At 42.9% G+C, this 12,619-nt stretch overlaps 1 protein-coding gene across 1 annotated transcript; it reads left to right on the top strand.

The window, feature by feature from the left end:
• Positions 1-1,589: 1,589 nt before the first annotated feature.
• Positions 1,590-8,490, top strand: LOC311056114 (uncharacterized protein). The gene is made up of 2 exons (XM_084072505.1): positions 1,590-1,832; positions 4,730-8,490. The coding sequence occupies exons 1-2, from the start codon at positions 1,640-1,642 to the stop codon at positions 5,770-5,772; spliced, it is 1,236 nt and encodes a 411-aa protein (XP_083928631.1). The 5' UTR covers positions 1,590-1,639; the 3' UTR covers positions 5,773-8,490.
• The last annotated feature ends 4,129 nt before the right edge of the window (positions 8,491-12,619 follow it).

Raw genomic sequence — 12,619 nt, forward strand, 5'->3', positions numbered from 1 at the left:
TATCATATGGTTGGTGTAGGACCTGTGGACATCGAACCATTTTGAAATATCTTCTCTTATGACTTGTGGGAGACCCTGCCTGGCCAGTGGTGGGAAAAGTAGGCTACTCACATTGTTTACTTAAGTAAAAGTATCAATACTGCAACGTAGAAACACTCTGTTACAAGGAAAAGTCCAGAATTCAAAATGTATTTGAGTAAAAGTACAAAAGTATTGGAATCAAAATGTAACCAAAGTACCACAAGTAGAGAGTATTCATTATGCAGAATGTCCCATTTCACACATTTTCAAATGTATAAAATGTATTAAAATATTTTGAAAATAGCCACAATGCGCATTGTGAGCTTGAAGATCTGCTATGTTCTAAATATTTTTAATACATTTTATACATTTGAAAACTTGTGAAATGGGACATTCTGCATAATGAGTACTTTCTACTTGTGGTACCTTAAGTACATTTTGATACCAATTATTTTGTACTTTTACTCAAGTAAATGTTTGAATTTACATAACAGTATTGATACTTTTACTCAATAAAATAAGTGAGTACTTCTTCCACCACTTCTTCAACAACAACAACAAAACTACAGTACCAGAGTTGGCCACCATACCTCCCGGGCGCACCAGCACATGGAGTCACCAAATCAACTTCATCACAATAACGTCCAAACTACTTCCGTTTCCTTGTGTTGTTTATTTTCTTCTTCGTCCCCTTGGAAAGGGAGCGGAGGCAGTGTTGCCAAGTCTGCTTATTATAAAGCGACTTATTTTTTATGTAAAGTTGCTTGTAAATATTGGAAGTTGTGGGTTGCGTTTTTTTGGGCTTTGGGCTAATTGTTTCTAAAGTGTAGTTTAAACCAGTGTTTCCCAAACATTTCCAAGTCAAGGACCCCCAAATTAATATGTATTTGTCTGCGGTCCCCAATCTGAAAATATTTCATGCCAGGGACCTGGTAAACCCCTCCCTCCGGACATTTCCATTTGATATCACTCCTGATATCAAATGGAAATTAGATATATCCGGAGGGAGGGGTTTACCAGGCTAATTGGGACCCCCATACCAGATTTGTGTTGTTAAAATGTTTCAAAAATATTTTTAAAAAAATAATCAAATGTCTTTTTTATATATATATTTTTAATAGCAGATATACAAGCTCACAATGCGTTGTGAGCTTGTAGATCGGCTATTTTCAAATAGCCGATTATATATATATATTTTTAAACATGTCAATAATTTCTTTGTATATTTAAGTTATTAGTCATATCTGCCCAGTGCATTTTTTTTTTTTTTACAAAACCTAAAAGGCAAACAGAAATGAATTTTGTATTCATACGTTCCAATGTTCAATGCCAAACACACAATTAAATCGTTAATCGCAATTATTTGAGTGACAATTAATTGTTAAGTGTGTAATCGTGACAGCCCTATCATGTTCAAAGTGCTCATGTGGCCCAGTTGCTTTCCTAGACCTGTTTGCTTGTTTCTAGAATCTGGCAACACTGGGTCCAAACCAACTTCCGTTTCCGTGTTTTGTTTAATTTCTTCTTCGTGCCCCTTGCGGAGAGATCCCGGCAGTGTGTGTGTTTGTTTGTATGTATTGTGTGTGTGTGTGGACTGTGGATGGTGTGATCGAAGAAGATGACCAAGCTGCAGCTGTTGAACGCCTACCTGACGGAGCGCCTGGCGGCCGTGGCGCGCGAGATCGTGTCCGTGGTGGGCGACGCGGTGACTGAGTACCGCGAGGAGGCGGCCCGCACCAAGCAGGAGAACGAGAGCCTGCGGAGACAGCTGCGGGACATCCTGCTGCTGGAGGCCGAGACAGACTGGCTCCGTAAGGATGAATGAGCTCTATTCACAGCAGCCGTATTATGAAGACATTCACAGGTGTTACCAATGATACTAATGAAGGCTCTGTTCCATTCTTGGTCAAACTGAGTCAGGGTGCTGATGTTGTGCATGTTGGCTCACTGGAAACACTCTGCTACACCAGTGGGTCTACAGTTGGGGTCCAGGGACCCTCATGGGCTTCCAAATGGTCCCTTACGGGTGTGTAACTCTGAGAGTGTACAAATGGTTCGATTTGTACACTCAGAGTTGTGGGGGTCGTGGAAACCACTGTGCTACACTAAATGGAACAGAGCCTTCATTAGTATCATTGGTAACACCTGTGAAGGAAGTGATATTATGGCTACTGTGCATAGAGCCTATTGAAGGATCATCAGAGACGATTTTAACCCAGGGGTCTTCAACGTTTTCAGGCCAAGGACCCCCATAGCTGAGAGAGAGATGAAGCAGGGACCCCCTACTCTATATTGTATAAAATTGTGTTTCAGATTAAAGTTGTTTTTTCTACTTAGTCTGCTCTTTTTTCCCTCTACACCTATAGCCTCTTTGCCAAAAATAGCCGATCTACACGAGGCGTTGAGAGCTTGTAGATCGGCTATTTTCGGCTAATGTTCCCCTCAGAAAAGGAATTCTAGGGTTCAAGTGGTTAATGTAATAAAACAACTAAATCCTATCACACAAAGATTTGGCGGACCCCCTGTTGAAGACCCCTGCTTTAACCCATTTATAGACCCCGGGAAATAATCTGTCATCTTTTTTTTTGATTTTTTTGGCTATCCAAAAGTAGTAGATCTACAAGCTCATGACTGAGTGCCGTGCTATGAGCTTGTAGAGCTGCTATTTTTTTTGGGAAAATATTGGAAGATTTGTGCAAATCCTTGAATATATATTGCTGTCCAGCAGAAACCAGTTAACTCCAGTTTGACGCTTTTGCATTTTTCCCCCCATAAATCAGTGCTATTGAACACCCTTTACGTCTGTGTGTTGTTAAAAACAATATGGAACCAATGAAAAGTATTAAAAAGCGCTTCTGACCAGGCGCGTATCGTCATTGGGGCCAACAAGGCCATGGCCCGGTCTGTAGACCCAGCTTGCCCCTGTGTAGGGGTGAGATTTAGTAACTAAAAATCAATATTAGCAGCCCCTCACCCTATTCTGTTGTAGCCGACCACAGAAAGTCGCCTTTGTTGTCAAATGGGGCTCATTTGCATTTGGCCGAATTGTTAATGAGTGGCCATTAGGAAACCAGTTTAGCCGTCAAACCGGTTCCCCCCCCCCGCCAACGTTCTGCCCCGCCAACGTTAGAATCCACCAAATGCCACTGCTTCTGACAAAACCATCTAACTCCATTGGGTCATCAAACTGTCTGCTAAACCAGCTCCACCAAAGGGGGGTGGAGTTAGCTGGTTTGGCTGCTCCACCCCCTTTTGACCTCCAACCTCATCGTGAGCTTGGAGGTCCATTCAGCTGTTCTAATGAATGACAAAACCTCCTAACTCCACTTTTTGTTTTGTTTTTGTCATTTCCTGAAAAATGTTTGGAGTTAGCTGGTTCCTGCCGGACAGCATATATGTGTGTGTGTGTGTGTGTGTGTGTATATATATATAGATACACACACACACACACACACACACACACACACACACACACACACACACACACACACACACACACACACACACACACACACACACACACACACATTGTTTTACTCAAATCTTTGCTTCAGGGGGGTCCCTGGGACACAATATTTTGAGATAGGGGTCACCGGCCAAATACATGCCATTTTGGGTGGTCCTTGACATGAAAAAGTTTGAGAACCACTGATATTATAGCAACGTACGTTTTTTTCAAAACAACTGTTAGGATTTAGAAGGTATTTGTAGAATCTTCCCAGAAGCAAAGTTTTGAGTTACAAATGCTCGCTTTAAAACGCATATATTCAAAGATTTGCACAAATCTTCGCGATTTCTTTTTTTGACAGATCGCTTTCCCGGCCGTAGTTAATGGGTTAACTTGAAATGTAGGCATGTAGGATCCCTTAAACATCTGTCACAGAATCGTGAAATTAAAGCTTAATCTAAGGCTTTAACCGCTTTCCATCTTGCGTCCCTGGACATGTCACTGACACTGTAGGCATGTCACTATAGCCCTAGAATGGCTGTGATATTACATACATTTCATGTATTCCAAATACACAGCCATAGATCACTCCCATGCCCGCCTGGGTAGCAGCCTGATCTTCGCGGCATAAAACGATTCCGCGCTGCTTGTGTACTCGCCCAATAATATTTCATTCTTGTGACATGGAGTCGGACATTGACTCCAAGTAGCCGACCTTGCATGTTCAAAACCTTGAAGAACCTTGAAAAAAAGAACCTTGCTCTTGTCAATGCTTTTCATTTGTTCAATATTTATTAAACCCACAGACACACTTAACCACTTTCAACCTGCCCTCCCTATTCTCCCTATATTGTTATTATATATATAATAAAAAAAAATGCAAAAATAGCAGATCTATAAGCTCACAACTTGTAGATCTGCACGTTTTTGAGCTTATGGACTTGCTATTTTTTGCTACTTTTGTGCGAGACTGTCATACGACAAAGTATAAAGTATGGCATTAATTTATAAAATAAAAAAACACAACATAAAAGATGAATTATGGACTATGGAGATACAATTTTTCTGCTTGACACCAACAACATGTACAGTCTATCAACTATAATATTGTCTCTGTCGGTGGAAACTCCAACGCGTCGCGTTTCGAGCTTTTGATGCTTTTGTGTGAAGCTGTAGGATGATCAAAACTTTGAATATGGAGATGGGAGGTTTCTGCACGACAGCAACAATATATATTAAACTTTCTTCTCATTGTCATAGGGTCCACCAGGTCCACTCTCCTGTTTACCAGCCCAGAGGAGAGCGGAGATCCAGAGCTGAGGTCATGTCCAGTGGAACCAGAGCAGAGCCAGGCGCCGGGCATCTCCATCGTCCCGCAGAAAGAGGAGACGGTGGTCTCTGTCCAGCTTCTGTCCATCCAGAGCAAGACCCCTCCTCCGGCACCGCTCCCCCCGGACCCCCTGGAGGGACGGGGACAAGTCGAAGCCAAGCCCAGCTATGAGGAGACGCTGTCGAAAGCCGAGCCCGTAACCCCGCAGGAGGCTTTCAGCAACGCCTGCTCCCTCAGCCTCTCATGTTCCCTGAACACGGTCGCCAAGAGCCGCAGTGAAACCCCGCCGCACGGCGAGGAGCTGCCTCCTCCGCTCCAGACGCTGATCAAAACGGAACCGGAGGATTACGCGCCGATCGCGCCTCACCCGGCGGGTCACGGGGACCCCGTCGCCTCCGACCCCACCGCGTGCCACAGCGGCGACGAGACCCGGCTCGGAAGCGGCGAAGAAGCGAATCGGACGGCGGCGCCGCCGGCACTCGCTCTAGACCCACAAAACACGCCCGGCGGTACCCGGGACGGGGCGTCGTCCGGCGCCGACGGCTTCGGCCGCTACCGCTGCTCGCGCTGCGGCGAGTCGTTCTCCCACGCCGGCGGCCTGCGGCTGCACGCGGAGCAGAAGCGCAAGGCCTACGCGTGCGACTGGTGCTGCAAGTCCTTCGCCCAGTCGGCCGACCTGCGGCGGCACCTGCGCACGCACACGGGCGAGCGGCCGCACCGCTGCACCTTCTGCTCCAAGAGCTTCAGCCAGCGGGGCAACCTGCGGCGCCACCTGCGCATCCACACGGGCGAGCGGCCGTACAGCTGCCCGTACTGCTACCGGACGTTCAGCGACGGCGACACCATGAAGAAGCACGTGCGCACGCACTCGGGCGAGAAGCCCTACCGCTGCCTGCAGTGCTCCAAGACCTTCACCACCGCCAGCGGCCTGCAGGTCCACCTGAAGAAAGAGATGTGCTTTGTGTCCACGTAGCGGCCTCCCGCTGAGGGGGATTTATACCTAGTTAGGTGCCGGTGTCGCGTACTGGAAAGAGCTGATCTACGCCAGTGGTTCTCAAACTTTTTCATGTCAAGGACCCCCAAATGTATTTGGCCGCGGACCCCCATCTGAAAAGGTTTTGTGCCGGCAGAGGAGAAGACTTATGATAAAAAAGAATAATAGCAGATGAGCTCGCTATGAGCTTGTAGAGCCAACATAGAAATGAGAACCAATGTTCGCGTTGTAGAACGGCTATTTTCCGGTGCACGACACGGCACACAACCAAGTGTAAAGAAGCCATTGGGCTCCACAGACAATAGACTATTAATGACAGTAGTCCTGGGTTTCCCGAAGGTGGCATACCGGTTTCCTGTTCCCGTTCATGTCCCCATAACTTGGCTCGGTAGCAGGTTTGAACCGGAAACGCATATGACACCTTCCTTCCACCTGTGTTTCCAGTTCAAATGTGGTGCTGAGCCAATCAAACGAAAGCTATAGGACGATGAACTGGAAACGGGAAACGGGTTTGCCACCCTCTGGAAAACCCTGGGATTACAGTTATGTACAGAGCCCACTCTAGGCACAGCATGGCCCGCTGCTTTCCAGTGTATTTATTTATTTGTTTGTTTATTTATTTATTTATTAATACCCTTTTCCTTTACTTGCCTTCCTTCCAGAGGAACAAACATAACAGACAGATTTCAGTGTACGGTGAAACAGTTTTAAAACAGAGATACCTACTGTAGAGCAGTGATTCGCGACCTTTTTAATTACAAGGACCCTCCGTTTATCTGCATTAAACCCCCATTTGATACTATTTTTTTTATCTTTGGGTCCCCAGTCTACACTGTAAAATACTATGTGTAAGTAACTGTTAAAGTCGAGTACAGCGAACTTCAGGCACTTCTACCACTACATAACGATGGACAGAATCATACGTTGATCTCTCGTTTTGGTTTCCTCCTTCCTCTTTGATTTTTTATTTTCTCCCTTGATTTAAACTAAGAAAGAAAAAACTTGTAGATGAGCTATTTTAGGCAAAGAGATTGGGTGTAGATTGAAAAAACAACACACCAAGGACAGTGCAACTTATGTCCGTTTTAGTAAGTATAGACGGATTTCCGCGCGACGTCATCACAGAGCAGAATGCGCAATCTGCGCATGCCCGGGTGAAGGCGCGTTCGAAAATACAGCCCTGAGCGGCAGTGAGCGCACTGGCCAATACAAACTAATAGGCGAGTGTGCTCCGGTGCGTAATTTCCAAACGCACCCATAGGCTTCCCCCCGCAGCTGCGCGGTCAGATTCCTCTCATGTTTACTAACAGGAAACCTCTCTATAGAGGGTCTAAGTGGTTAACCCATTAAGACCGGGAACGCATCTGTGTTATTTTTAGATTTCTTTCGCTGTTCAAAAATAGCAGATATATAAGCTCATAGCGCGGTACCGAGTGCCGTGCTATGAGCTTGTAGATCTGCTATTTTCTCTTATATCCCGAAAATGTGTGCACATCTTTGAATATATATTTCTTAAAGCGAACATTTGTAACTCAAATCTTTGCTTCCGGGGGATTCTACAAACAGTTCCTTGAAAAAAACGTATGTTGCTATAATCAGTCGTTCTAAAACTTTTTTCATGTTATGTATTTGGCCGCGGACCCACACCTCAAAATATCTTGTCCCAGGGACCCCCCGGAAGCAGAGATTTGAGTTAAATTCTTCGCTTTAAAAATATATTTATATTCAATGATTTGCACAAATGTTAACGGTTTTTCAAAAATAGCAGATCTACAAGCTCATAGCGCGACACTCGGTGCCGCGATATGAGCTTGCATATCCGCTATTTTTTTTAATAGCCAAAGAAATAAAATGACACGGAGGTCTTGCAGGTCTTAATGGTTAAAACGAAAGTATTTTGCGGCATCCCTGGACTTGCGTCACGGCACCCACTTTGAGAAGCCCTGCTCTATATGACGTTTCATGGCCTTGTGTTGTGATTTGACAACGGTAGTTCTTAGTCACACAGACTTACTTGAAGCGACAGCCTTATTACAAATAGTCCCGCAAGCTCAAATAACAACACGCTAGCGTGTGGCTAGTGGTGTTCCATTGCAAATCCCTTTAATTAAAAATGTGCTGAATTCAAAGAACATTTATTTTGCCTTGTGTGTCAGCACAGTTTCATATTTCCATAGGTTGACAGTATAAACTAAAATGGCCAGAGTCTGCACAAGTGCTACTGTTAATGACCCACCCACGAAACCCATTAAGATTCTGCAACATTTGCCTTCTAAAACAGTGGTTCTCAAACGTTTTCGTGCCAAGGAAGGATTTGGCTGCGGACCCCCCTCTGAATTTTTGTTTGCCAGGGACCATCCGAAGAGAAGATTTGTGTTAGAAAAATTGAACATTTTCAAACACTTTAAAGATTTTTTTAAAATGTAAAAAAAAATGCATAATACAAGCCTACGGCACGAAGTGACGTGCTGTGAGCTTGTATATCTGCTGTTTTGTTATAGCCAACGCAAAGATACAAAATTACACAGATGCTTTCCTGGTTTTAATGGGTTAAAAGATAACTTTACTTTAAATTGTGCAAATTCTGCAATTTTACATTGGCTACAGAGCCACAGCAACATTGTTTGGTAGAAAGCCATGCTGCCTTTTTGTACAACTTGTAACTACTGCATCCACAGTCACACTGGTACCTTTCACTCTCTCAATGTTTATATGTCTACATTTTAGGTTGAGTTCTTCTTGTTCTTTTATTTCAATAAATGAAATGTAAGTGAATATTTATACTTTGACATGTTTTCAAACATAGCGAACCGTACCCATTTACAAGCTCGCGTGTCATGATGTGAGGAGTTGTGAGCATATTTTGGAAACTTTTTTTGTTTTACTTTGTCACCTACAGTATAATTACATGCCCAGAATAGGGATTAAAAGTAGTTCAACTTCAAATGTGAAGCTGAGTTGGCCTTTATCAGTCTTTTCAAGCAATGAGATATTAGTTATTACATGTTAAAGTCACATTAATCCTAATCTGGGAACCCATTTGGTGAAAGAAAAGGAGGCACCACCTCCTTTTTTTGTGTAAAACAGGAACTTCTTAGTCCACTTCCTCCCGAGTGCTTCTGTGTTTATTCCTACTAACAACAACATTACACGTTTAAGGCAGTGGTGCTGAGAGATTACATTAAAGGTAAGGTAAGTGAAATAAGTGTTAAATAGCTCTATATTCTGATCATTCAGTAATCATTGCTATAGAGTGTTTGTTCAGTAATGGGAGTCTCCATCTCTCTAGAGCTCTTTATTGAACAGGAAATACATTTTCAGGTTGGGATACCAATTGTATCCAATCAATCAGTATAGAGAACTCAGTCAGGATACAGATTAAACAAGTGAAGTTGGAAGTGATGACACAAATAAATGAGCAGGCGATATTGGAACTGGAACACTATGAAAATGAAAGCTTTTAATTAATCAAATTTAATGTCCAATCTGTATGGTAGAGTATGTTAAAACAATATGACTTATACAATTGGGGTGGTTGTATTTTGTCTCCCTACTCTTCTATTGAGACATTTTAGATGTCAAAGGTCATGTCTTGCCTAGACACAGGATCTGACACAACTTTTGCTGTTGAGCTATTAATGAGACATTTCCCTTTGAATTGAATGCAATATCTCTTGTCAACCAGTAGGTGTCCTACCAGACCACAGGATCTCAATAGAAGAGCGGGGAGATCACCTCCAACCACCACATGTCTTATATTGTTCAACACTGGGTTTCCCAAACAGTGGGTCGGGACCCATTTGTATGTTTGTGAGAAAATATAAAATTTCCTACAATGTATTTGTATATGTTATATGTTTTATGTAATTCAAAGGATTTTCAAACATTTAAACAATCTAAAATGTTAAGACATTTTCCAAAAAAACTATTTCAAATATTTCATTTTAAATAGTGACAATAGCAGATCCACAAGCTCACAATGTGTTGCATCGCGACGTCTTGTCAGCTTGTAGATCAGCTATTTTCACTATTAAATCAGTGGCTCTCATGTCAATGACCCCCACAATTATGTGAATTTGGCCACAGACCCCCAGAAGAGAAGATTTATGTTAATAATTTAATATATAATTGAATAGCCTATGTTATTTTTTTATTTTTATTTTTTACAATTATTCATAATTTTCCTTCTGGGGTTCCAACACCGCCGTACTCACCGCCGTACTCGAAGTACAACTAGGTTTTAAAAGTTGAAAGGGAGGTTTCCTGTTATGTGGTGATGCGAACCACTGAACAGGGTCAGCGTAGGGTTCACAGTCAGAGAGGTGGATCAATGGGAGACGCCTTGGAAGAGGTGAGAGTGTGAAGCTCTGCAAAGACAGGACTTCAAAGACATTCTGCACAGCGTCCAGAGATGGATATCAAAGATACTCAGAAGGGAAAGCGGATTAAAGCGTTGAGTTGCATGTTCTCTTTACTCTGTAGCCTACATCTGACGTTTCAAAGGTATTCTGTTTATTTATTGGCACTGTGGGGAAGTTAAAGTATGTGTTGGTCACCTGACTCTCCTCTAGAGTGCTGGCAATCCTGTTGATTGGAAGGGGCCAAGCATTGTAGGGGAGGAGGGGTGTTTCTATAAGTGTTTTGTTTAATTGTATCATTTTGGAATGAATTTGGCCTGTAAAATATTTGTATATTTGAATCAGTTTGTAAATTCTTATGATTAACAGTAATTGGATATATATATAAAGAAATACATCACATGGATGCAACTGGGACGCATCATCAGTGTTGTAGCCTGGGGTCATAGGGTGTTTCGGGTCTCGCAACATACAACATACACCCTCGCCCAGGTGACCCAGCCAGGGTTGATCAAGCCCCGACTTACGTCCCAGTAGCACCCACGGTCAGTCCTATAGGGAAAGACAGGGCCACTTAGTCCGCTTCTCCGGAAGTACTCTGCCGGGACTCGGGGGAGGCTCTGGCACGTGGAGGGACTAGGCTCTGTGGTTGGCCTCCTGGCCGGGCTCCTCCTTCGTCTCACCAGGTCCAGGACCTGAGCGCTGTACCAGATCCTCTGCACCATCCCGATCCAAACATTTCCTTCTGGCGTGATGGTTCCTTGGGCCGATACCACCAGATTGGGCCGTCTAATAGTATTAGCTCCGCTTGCGGTACGGTGGAATGGAATGGCCCTCCTAAAGGCCTCACCGCGGGTTTGTTGGGCTTCTTCCTCACGGAAGACACAGCATGGGGCGCTAACCCATACTGCTCCCGGGATGCCGTCTACATTCCGGCTGTCAACAGTCTCTCCTGTGGTCACCAAACTATTCCTGGTTGTCACGTAGTCTATAAATTCCTATGAGCCACTATAAATAGAATAACTAATAAAGAAATACATCACATGGATGCAACTGGGACGCATCATCAGTGTTGTAGATAACTCATGGGCCTTAGTTAGCCATAGTTGAGTTAATGAGTTTGCCTCACCTGCTTAAAAGGCATGTATGCAACAGGTGGAGGGGTTGTTCAGTTTGGCTTTGGGCTAGAAAGTGACAACACCAGGGAAGAGCTGCCAGGGCCCTTAGAGGACATTGTCTGAGTTACATTTTTTTTTTCCTTAGTTAGCTGGTGTGTGTTTATTTCCTATTTTTGGAACTTTGCTTTTGGCCAGTCTTATTATTTATTTTTGTATTTTGTCGCTGGCTTGCACCTTTTTGGAGGTAAATAAAATACAGAAAACTATATTTGTGCACCTGTCTAGTTTTTGGAGCCTTGTGTCGTTGGCCAACCTTTTCACAGTGTGCTTTGGAAAATGGTCGGAACGAATGTACGAATGTAAAATCCTGTATATAAGTATACAGGATTTTAACATGCATGGTGCATCATTATCGGACCTAAATTTATCCTTCAACTTAATGTTTACCCAACCCACCCTATATATGTGTCCTATTCAGATCACTAAAGCTTGTGTAACTAACCATTTAAGTACTGCCTTGCATAAGAAATTGTTACCAGAATTAAGTATTATTTTCCATAAGAAAGGCTCTCCAGTGCACCTCCTGGCCACAAGACGGCGCTATTGTCTCCCTAAAACAACACAAGCCTATGGACTTCAAAAATACTTTGATGTGGACATTTGCCTAAGTTTAATATATGCACTTCGTTTGGGTCATTTAATTGTTTTTATTGGCCTTATAATGTCTTATTATTCTTGCCTCTACTGACACTTTACTTTGGTTGCTTGAAAGAATTATTTTTGAGTTCGTTTTTATTAATCTGTTTTTGTAAAGCTTTTATTATGAAAACGCCCTAAACAGGAAGGAAGTAGGAACTGGAAGTAGTACTGTTTTGAGAGCGCGCGTCTTTGCAAAAAGGCACGTAAACGAATGAATGAAAACAATAACAAAGAACTTCAGCGTTCTTACCGAAACGTTTATTTTGTTTAAGCACCTGGCTGAGGGCATAAGGTATGTTTGTTACATGCTGCACTGTGTCGTTTGCATTTTATGTTATGTTGTATCTTTTGCATATTTTCACAAAGTTGAAGTTACTAGTCACTTTGGGTGTCGTTATGCCGATCTGTTCTTGGACCCATTGGGAGGCCTCAGTGGTGTGAATAAATAATTAAATAATTACCGTGAATTTAGATCAGTAATCTACAATTGCACTGCATAATTCATGGAGTAAAACATACGTTTCATGTTTACTAAAGGACATAAATAATACAAATAACAGTACAGTAACAGTTTCTTTATTGTTGGTTTAAAAAGATAAGACACTTTATTGTGATTAAGATAGTTAATATTTTTGCTATTTCTTATGTTTT

Source organism: Gymnoscopelus microlampas, assembly GCF_963454915.1.
Source record: "Gymnoscopelus microlampas genome assembly, chromosome: 11".
Taxonomy (NCBI): Eukaryota; Metazoa; Chordata; class Actinopteri; order Myctophiformes; family Myctophidae; genus Gymnoscopelus; species Gymnoscopelus microlampas.

Coding starts and splice junctions, on each gene's coding strand:
- LOC311056114 (XM_084072505.1), top strand. CDS start 1,640: ATGACCAAGCTGCAGCTGTTGAACGCCTACCTGACGGAGCGCCTGGCG. Junction 1,833..4,729: donor GGCCGAGACAGACTGGCTCC/GTAAGGATGAAT, acceptor TCATTGTCATAG/GGTCCACCAGGTCCACTCTC.